This window comes from Micropterus dolomieu, unplaced genomic scaffold (assembly GCF_021292245.1).
Source record: "Micropterus dolomieu isolate WLL.071019.BEF.003 ecotype Adirondacks unplaced genomic scaffold, ASM2129224v1 contig_9844, whole genome shotgun sequence".
Classification (NCBI taxonomy): Eukaryota; Metazoa; Chordata; class Actinopteri; order Centrarchiformes; family Centrarchidae; genus Micropterus; species Micropterus dolomieu.
In genome coordinates, this window is record NW_025738830.1 from 1 (window position 1) to 9810 (window position 9810).

At 40.8% G+C, this 9810-nt stretch overlaps 2 protein-coding genes across 2 annotated transcripts; both read right to left on the reverse strand.

Moving 5' to 3' along the window:
* Positions 1-1370: 1370 nt before the first annotated feature.
* On the reverse strand, positions 1371-2473 carry LOC123965487 (trace amine-associated receptor 13c-like). The gene is made up of 2 exons (XM_046042005.1): positions 2301-2473; positions 1371-2187 (listed from the first exon to the last, which is right to left on the reverse strand). Exons 1-2 carry the CDS (start codon positions 2471-2473, stop codon positions 1371-1373), a joined length of 990 nt encoding a protein of 329 aa, XP_045897961.1.
* Positions 2474-6767: 4294 nt separating this feature from the next.
* On the reverse strand, positions 6768-7895 carry LOC123965488 (trace amine-associated receptor 13c-like). Its single transcript, XM_046042006.1, has 2 exons — positions 7723-7895; positions 6768-7584 (listed from the first exon to the last, which is right to left on the reverse strand). The coding sequence occupies exons 1-2, from the start codon at positions 7893-7895 to the stop codon at positions 6768-6770; spliced, it is 990 nt and encodes a 329-aa protein (XP_045897962.1).
* Between the last annotated feature and the right edge of the window lie 1915 nt (positions 7896-9810).

The window sequence follows — 9810 nt, forward strand, 5'->3', positions numbered from 1 at the left end:
AGGCAGTTCCTTTGACCTCATGATTCTCATTTGCTCTGACATGCACTGTGAGCTGTAAGGTCTTATATAGACAGGTGTGTGGCTTTCCTAATCAAGTCCAATCAGTATAATCAAACACAGCTGGACTCAAATGAAGGTGTAGAACCATCTCAAGGATGATCAGAAGAAATAGACAGCACCTGAGTTAAATATGAGTGTCACGGCAAAGGGTCTGAATACTTATGACCATGTGATATTTCAGTTTTTCTTTTTTAATAAATTTGCAAAAATTTCTACATTTCTGTTTTTTTCTGTCAAGATGGGGTGCTGAGTGTACATTACTGAGAAATAAAATGAACTTTTTTGATTTTTGGAAAATGGCTGCAATGAAACAAAGAGTGAAAAATTTAAAGGGGTCTGAATACTTTCCGTACCCACTGTACTTACATGAGGTACGTGAAGTATTATCCGGCTCCGTAGAAAACCCCGTTCGAATAAACTTCTGGAACAGACGAGAATGAAGGATTTGCCCGGGCTTGTTCTTCTGTTGCTGCAGGTAGTGGGCGGGTCGTGTCTTTTTACGTCTGATACGTCCATAAGGATACGTCTGATATAAACTTTTAAAATGAGTTTTGTAAAATCAATTTATGGTGAAGTCCAATTAAATTAATTTTATTATAGAAAATATTAAGTTACGAAAATATTCACACTTTTTTACTTTTTGAAAACTCAAAAAACAAAGAAATAAAAATAAGTTAATTTATTGGAATAAATATAGTTTTTAAAATTAGGACAATAGCACTGAATGACTTTTTACAGTGTACAGTGTATATTGTAAAGTATTATTTAACTTTCTATACTCAGCATTTTACAGACTAAATCACTATGTGAACTTGAATAAATAGCATCAAAATAATGTGTCCCAAAATGATTTCATAATGCTTATTTAATTCAGTTCATTTCAGTTTAATAACCACACAGTCAAGCTGGTGGAATCTGATACCTGTAAAGCATGTGAGAGTTTTGTTACATCAGCCACAATGTAAATAACAGTAGAAGTGCTGTTGTTGTGTTGCTCTGAAATGTTTACTGTCACAACGGAAAAAGGTTTCCTGAGAGAAATAACTTAATATGTGCATCATGTTTGTCATTTCACAGCTTACTGGATGAAAGTAGACGAACTGAACAGAGAAAAAGAGCATGGTGCTCATGATATTATGATCTAATTATTCAGATTATTCATTCATTATTCAGAAGTGGTCAGTGGTCACAGGCTAAAGCATAAATACACTGTGTATATACTTCTTAAAGAGAGAGAAGAAATACATTTCATTTTAAATTCATTGAAAACATTGTAGAGCAGATCTTATTTCAGTCACATCACAGCCTCTCTACAGTATGTTGGTCTCAAAGGAGCCAGGCTGCAGAATCTGAAGAGTAACAGTGACTTTAACTGATTTTCTAAACCAGGGGTAGAACATGGTATAAATCACAGGGTTTAGACATGAGTTAAAATAACACAGATATATCACAAAGTTTACAGACGATGTATTAATTAAGCTGCCCCCTGCAAGAGACACACCATAATATGGGCAGAAACATATTAGGAACACAACTACAAGAACACCAAGAGTCCTGGCTGCTTTCAGCTCAGATTTCTTTGCTATTAGAGTCACTGAACGTTGGAGTGTGACAGCTGTAATGTGAGAGCGCATGGCACGAGCCTGAGACACAGCCACTACAAACACTCCCATATACAGAACTACAATGAGAGAAACTGGAACAATAAAGGTCAAAGCAAGGTCAACTGCTTCTGCGATATGGTCAATTACAACAACACACTCTCCGTAGCAGGAATTATACCTGCCTGGTTGAGTCAGGTCATCTTTTAGAACTACACTGCTGTAGAAAACAGAACAGAACCAACACAGAAAAACACAGAGTTTAACTCTTCTTACAGTGATTCTGGTGGTATAATGCAGAGGGTGACAAATAGCAACATATCGGTCGAGTGAGATGAGCACCATGTTTCCTACAGAGGTAGAGGGAATAATGTATGATACACTGACATACAAAGAACACACAAGGTCACCAAGAAACCAGCAGGATGTTTTTCGGAGGATTTCTACCGGCATCAGCAGGAGGCCCACGAGAAAGTCTGAGACAGCCAGAGAGAGGAGGAGGATGTTGGTGGGTGTGTGGAGCTGCCTGGAGGGAAAGAGAAAAGTATCATAACATATAGTGAAAAATTGTGGAAAACGTAAATTTTAAAGTTTGAAGTACATGTATTTCTAAAACTCTGCTGAGAAATTGATCTCTGCCTGAAGTGGGAGACTGAGATGATGACAAGCAGGTTGAGAGCCACAGTGAGCACAGAGATGGAGAACACAAGAGTGTGCAGAAATACAGCTTCGGACTGAGGAAGTGTCGACTTCCTGCAGGAGGTGTTGAGGAATTGTGGAAAGCAGAGCTCTGCTCCGTCATCAACCTCCATCAGACAGTGAGAGGAGGAAAGGAGGAGCTGCAGCTCTGGCAGCTTCTGACCAGAACGCTTTATCATACAGTTGATTTATCTCTTTCTGACACTCAGTTTGTCCCTCCTCTCCTCTCGCTCTCAGTCTCTATTGAACACTGGTGTCCCTCCTCTCTTCTTCCTCTTCATATCACCATCATGGTCTTCATCACTTTCTCTCCAATCCTCCCTGTATGTTGCTCCCTTTCTGTTGACAATCAGTAGGGTATTTTGGTTATTAAATATCAAAGATGGGTATTAGTATTAAGTTAATTATTACAACTAAACTAATTACTAATGATGATTAATTAAGGGGCACCAACATGGGATCCACATGTAGCGCAATGCAATCAGGACAACTTTAATAAAAGTGATATTTGCTTTGCAGTAAGTTATGTTTACCGGTATGGCTCTGTTCTGTGATCTCCCTGCCCTTCAACACACCCTCATGGAAAGTCGAGGCAGAGAGCAGGAGCAAAGATCTTCAAAACAACAACACTGGCAAACCTCCGTGGCCTTCAATGCACTTACATGGAAATGCCAGCAAGAGGACCCAACTGAGCACTTAGTAAAGCCAGTTAGACTAAATGACATGCAGTGAGGCCACTTGAAATTATAAGGATTTGCTAGTTTAAATTAACATAGGTTATTAAGTGAAACCAGAGGTTAATATACGTAATAGATAAATGGGCTAGCAGATATGGGGTACTCATGGCCATTGAACACTGAGGATGGCTTGAGCGTTGGGCCAAAGGTAGCGTTCATAGACATATGATGACCAACGGCCCATACCCTTGAGTGCTGGGACAGGAGCGATGGCTGCTGCAGAGCAACCCGTTCTCATCTGAAGTGTCATATACACACGCTTTGACAAAAACGTGGCTATTTTACACAAAATATTGATTCTGCATGTGTATGATACGCTGCAGTTTTACTATTGCGTTGCAACATGAAGGAGGCTAACCCTACCAGCTGTAGATTTAGCCATACATATATTTATTGACGTAGGTTTAGGCATAAACTTCTGTGATAGTTAGGTTAGGGTAAGTTGCCTTGAGGGAATGTCAACGACTTAAACACAAACTTCACTAGCTAGCTAGCTAGCTAGCTAGTTAGCGACCGGAAGCTCTACTAGCATTTTCCTTTCAGCCCAGCGGGCAGCTCCTATACACGCAAAATTTACATTTTGCGTAAAATAACTACACTTGTCTGCAGGAGCCCGCAAGATGGGCTGAGGAAACAAAGGAGTGACACAAACCAAGCTCAAGTCATGGGTTCCCGTCCTCCGAGACAAAGAGAGGCTGTTGTTGTTAATATATACAAATATAATATACAATATACATATTAATATGATTAAGATTAAGATTAGAAGATTAAATAAAAACAAGATAATAAAAACAAACCTTGACTTCACTTCTTCAACAAAACTCCTATTTTGATGCATATCTGTTGATAATGAACCATAGTTGCTAAAACTGTGAATAAGCTTATTTTCAAACCATTCTACAGTCAGATGTTCTGCCTTTATTTTAAGTAAGTGGGTGGGTACGAGACATGAGTCAGGGTGAATTACATGTGAATAATACACAGTGTTGGGCAAGCTACTTGGAAATTGTAGTGAGCTAAGCTATGAGTTACTCTGCCATGAATAAAGCTTCACTACACAAAAGCTACCACCCAGTCAAATGTAGCAAGCTAAGTAACGCAAACACAGCAGTAGACTTGTTCACTACATAAGAAGGTACTTTAAGTTGCACTAATTTCACATGACAAGAAAAGTGTAGCTTGCGTGGCCAAGCTACTTGATAAATAAAGTAGTTAAGCTACTGTCTATGAAGATTCTCAGTCATCCAGGTCATAGTTATCCAAACGAAGGTTAAAATGAAGGGCAACTGGACTTGGTTGAAGATACTGGAAGACGTTTCGTCCCTCATCCAAAGGTCCTGTCCTTTCATCACTTCCCAGGAAACTCAACAAACGTAACCTATTGGCCTCAGTTGAAGATGCCAACGATGGTCGTTCAGTCTTGGCCACAGGTAGTCTTAACGACTGTAACAACTGTCGTCACAGCAACCAGGAACACTAACGAACCAGCGGTATCGATGACCCGGACCAACGACCCCACTGAGGTTAAATAGCTGAGTTTCCCTGCCAGTCAGTCAGAACTGAAGAAGTCCTTTGGATGAGGGACGAAACGTCTTCCAGTATCTTCAACCAAGTCCAGTTGCCCTTCATTTTAACCTTCGTTTGGATAGTTAAGCTACTGAAAAGCTGATTCAGTAAATAGTGAAGCTACCAAAAAAATACTAAGTTACTAGCTAGGCTACAAGTAGTGACTGCCCAACACTGATAATACAGTCTGTGCCACTTGTGTAAAATTCGCTGGCCAATGTTATACCAGTAATATTTGTTTTTTTCTACAATAGCATTCTTGTGACAGTTGTAAACTAAGTCAGTGTTATGTAATATGACGTATCAAGTCTCAGTTCATAGCCGGGTGAACACCGGCCGGTGCAGTAAACATAGCCTAGCTAGCTGGCTACGATTTCAGTACAGTAATATCAAAGATCCTTGCTCCTTCTCATCACTCTGGTAATATTCTATTCACAAAATACAACCAATAGTACGGTAATGTTAAATCTTACTTGTGAAAAGTAATCCCTTGAGCCCTGTTTGCAATGGTCCGCCGATTTGAGCATGAATATGCTGCACAGTGCTCTGGCATTTTGCTTTCTTCAGCTGCGCAACTAGGAGGACGACTGGTTCAAGATGGTGGCCGCATTTCTTGCGCCCAGCACCCAATAGGGTGTCTGTCTCTGTATTATGTCTATGTGTGCAACTCCCAACAAAGATCATTTAGAGACAAGATGTATCACTCCATAGCTAAAATTAAGCCTTCAACACAAATATGATGAACAAATATGGTTTTTTTTTAAATTAAAACATTTAAACCTATTTTTTTGGCTTTTGGGAGCACATACACTTTTAGTGAGGATTCTACACACAGTTTTATAAATTAGGCCCCAGGACCTTTGCTCAGCAGTGCTTGCTGTCAAGTTAGCAGACCTAATCTGAGCAAAACTAGACCTTGAGGCCATAACCTACTTCTCAGACAGTAAGGTTGTTCTGGTGTTTGTCACAACTAAGCTAATATGTTCAAAGTCTTGTTTCAAAGTCATATATGTTTTCACAGTAACAAGAAGTAGGTGAGCATGACTGTGATCTGTAGTTTTATGTGAGCTAATCTAGAAATATGTGTACATGATGAAAGCAAGCATTTTGTTGATTATGCACTTTGTATGTTTTTGTTTTACCTTTCCTTGCAACAACAATAAACAAATGGACCTCTGGCTTCATATTCTTGATGTTAGAAAGGTGTTTTTCTGACTGTCAAGTTATATACAGCACGTACTGAGGGCAGCTGAGTTGTTCATGGTTGAATCCACAAAGAAAAGCATTTTTTGTTGAACTCTGGACTCTTTCTTTTAACTGGGAGTACCTCCAATACACTGATTTATATTAAAACATCACACATGTTAACTTTGTCACCCTTATTGCTGTGCTTTTTGTATTGATTCAGCAAATTGTTGTATTGAGTTTGCTTTGTTTTTTGTTTTTGTATTGGTGTGTCTGTGTATCTTTTGTTGTTCTCTAAAGTCTAAAGAAAAGGTTTCCTAAGAGAAAAGACTATTAATATTTGTATAATGTTTGTAAGTTCACAGCTTACTGGATGAAACTGAATGAAATAAACAGAGAAACAGTGCATGGTGCTTATGATATAGTTGATATTATTCCTTCCTAGAGATGCAAAGCATTTCTGATCTATGATCTTATTATTCAGATTTCTGAATGTTTGCAGTGGGTCAGTTACTGAGAAAACACATGACATGTGAAAATGTGATATCAAAAAGGGTGTGATTGATTTATTTGCGTTAACAGATGTATATGTACATATGATTATGTACAAAAAGAAATATATCCATAGCACAAAGTATTGATAATAAGCAAGAGAATCTAAAATCCACATTGTTTTCAACCAGTCAGTTTAATGCTGTTCCATTTTCTCCTCCTACATGCTTGACCCACCTCCCCTGTCACATCTGTGGGCTATAGGGATTAGATTTGGATTGTTTAGTTTTCAGGTCATGCCAACTTGTAAATATATACATATACAGTTTATATACTATTTAAAAAGAGAGAAAAATAAATTTCACTTCCACTTTTTGGATTTTAAGTTCATTGGAAACCTTTCATAGAGCAGATCTCATTTCAATCACTACAGCATTTTGGCCTCACAGGAGCCAGGCTGCAGTATCTGAAGAGTAACAATAAGTTTAACTGCTTTTCTAAACCAGGGGTAGAACATGGCATAAATCACAGGGTTTAGACATGAGTTTAAATAAAACAAATTTATTACAAAGGTTATAGAAGTAGTATTGAGCGAGTTGCCCCCTGCAAGAGACACACCATAATATGGGAATAAACATATTAGAAACACAACTACAAGAACACCAAGAGTCCTGGCTGCTTTCAGCTCAGATTTCTTCACTGTTAGAGTCACTGTACGTTGGAGTGTGACAGCAGTAATGTGAGAGCGCATGGCACGAGCCTGAGACACAGCCACTACAAATACTCTCATATACAGAACTACGATGACAGTAACTGGAAAAAATAAGCTCAAAACAAGGTCAACAGCTTCTGCTATATAGTGAGCTATAACCACACACTCTCCATAGCAGGAATTATACCTGTCTGGTTGAGTCACGCCATACTGTAGAAAGAAACTGCTGTAGAAAACAGAACAGAACCAACACAGACAAACACAGAGTTTAACTCTTCTCACAGTGATTCTGGTGGTATAATGCAGAGGGTGACAAATAGCAACATATCGGTCAACTGATATGAGCACCATGTCTCCTATTGAGGCAGCAGGAATGATGTACCCTACATAAATATACAGAGAACACACAAGGTCACCAAGAAACCAGCAGGATGTTTGTTGGAGGATTTCTCCCGGCATCAGCAGGAGGCCCACGAGAAAGTCTGAGACAGCCAGAGAGAGAAGGAGGATGTTGGTGGGTGTGTGGAGCTGCCTGCGGGGAAAGAGAAAAGTATCATTACACATAGCATAAGACAATTGTGAAAAAGCTAGAAAAAGCACTAATTAAAAGTACATTTCTCATTTTTTTTAAACTTAAAAGTGAAGGATCTGCTGAGAAATTGATCTCTGCCTGAAGTGGAAGACTGAGATGATGACAAGCAGGTTGAGAGCCACAGTGAGCATAGACATGGAGGATACAAGAATGTTCAGTAACATGGCTTCGGACTGAGGAAGTGTCGGCTTCCTGCAGGAGGTGTTGAGGAGTTGTGGAAAACAGAGCTCTGCTCCGTCATCATCCTCCATCAAACAGAGAGAGGAGGAAAGGAGGAACTGCAGCTCTGGCAGCTTCTGACTAGAACGCTTTATCATACAGTTGATTTATCTCTTTCTGACACTCAGTTTGTCCCTCCTCTCCTCTCGCTCTCAGTCTCTGTTGGACACCGATTTCCCTCCTGTCCTGTTCTTCATATCACATGTAGTATGACTACTATGTTTTAATAAATGTATGAGAATTAATACCAAATTATGAATTTAAATATTAATCCATAAATCTCTCGTTTCGGGGCACCACCAGAGATCCAATTCGCCCAGAGTCTCCGGACCTCTGAGTATGGCTTTAATAATTATACAATTATTCACTAGTGATCAGTTAGTTAATAATCGCTCAATTATCTTAAATCAATCAGTCAGTCTCATATCGAAGGGACCGACCGCGGCGTGCACACAACATAGACCAGTGCTCCCCCCCACAAAGCACCCCACCGCCGTGCATCGAACAACCAAAACGCCCAAATGCCACGCAATCATCAACACCAATGCACAAGTGACGAGTCCAACGTGCACACTGCGCAAGCACGGCGACACCCAATGCCCAGCAGCCCCCTGCGAATCCTGCGCGCGAGGTCGGGCAAACAAGAGAGAGCGAGCGGAAGAACACGACAGCGAAAGCCAGCAGAGAGAAACACCAGCAAACCAGCCTGGCAGCAAACGCGCCGCGCAGGTCACCGTGCACCCGCCAATAAAAGTCTGCCGTCCCCCCAACCGCCGGAAAAAACTAAGGCCGCCAGCGCCAGCCGACATCCCCCATGCACAGCACGCCCCCTGGCCACCATGCAACGCCAGCCAAGCCAGCAACGAGGCAAAATCAAGCAAGCTCAGCTGCATGCCACCACCAACCCACCCACCCGTCAAGGGCCGAGAACTCCAGGCACAAGCCCAGATTAACCGGAGCACAGCCCTGCCCCGCACCCACATTGCACATACCGAAAACTAACTTTATACTTCAGTATCCAGAGGGGTCCAACAACTGGCCGACAGAGAAATGAGGAAGCATGGATCCGAGGCCAACGCAGCAAAACAGGGACACAAACTGGTCCCTCCAAGCCAACGAGGAAATGCCTCCCCCGGACTCCCATGCACAACCTAAACACCCAGCAGCCATTCAGAGACCCTGCCCAGGGAAAAAGCACAATGCATCAAGATGCATCAACAATCGCACAGAGACCCCCACCCCCAGAAGCCAGGGCACCCTGCGACCCCCCAAAGCGCAAAGGACCCCAGACCGCATGTCCCGGGGGAAGCTGTACCCCGCCCCGAGGAAGAACAGCAGTGAAATTTATTAACTAATTAAGGTGAATATAAAAATGCGGTTAAAATATACATCCAAGAAATAAACAATGGCTAAACGATGAGAATGTGGGTTTCTATTGTGGGGAGCATTTGATTCATATGGGCAGCTAATCACTGCGAGCGATGATGTTTTAAGAGTTAAAGATAATAATAATAATAATAAAAATAATATTAAAAATCTTTATTTGTAGAGCACTTTTCAAAAACAAGTTACAAAGTGCTTTAACAAGTGTAAAAACAATAATACCCAAAAAGACAATAATACAAAAACAATACAAGTTAAAAGCATGAAAACATTGAAAAGACTAAAATACACGTTTAAGATAAATATAAAACTAGTAAAATAGAATAAAATAAAGTCAAATAAGATCGGGAAAGGCTCTCCTATAAAAGTATGTTTTAAGAAGGGACTTCTTAGAAAGAGCTCACTGACTCAGCTGACCTGATTTCCTCGGGCAGGCTGTTCCAGAGCCTCGGGGCCCTGACAGCAAACGCTCTGTCCCCTTTAGTTTTCAGTCGAGACTCTGGAACAGACAACAGACCTCTGCCCGAGGATCTCAAGGTACGTGCTGGTGTGTATGGGACTAAA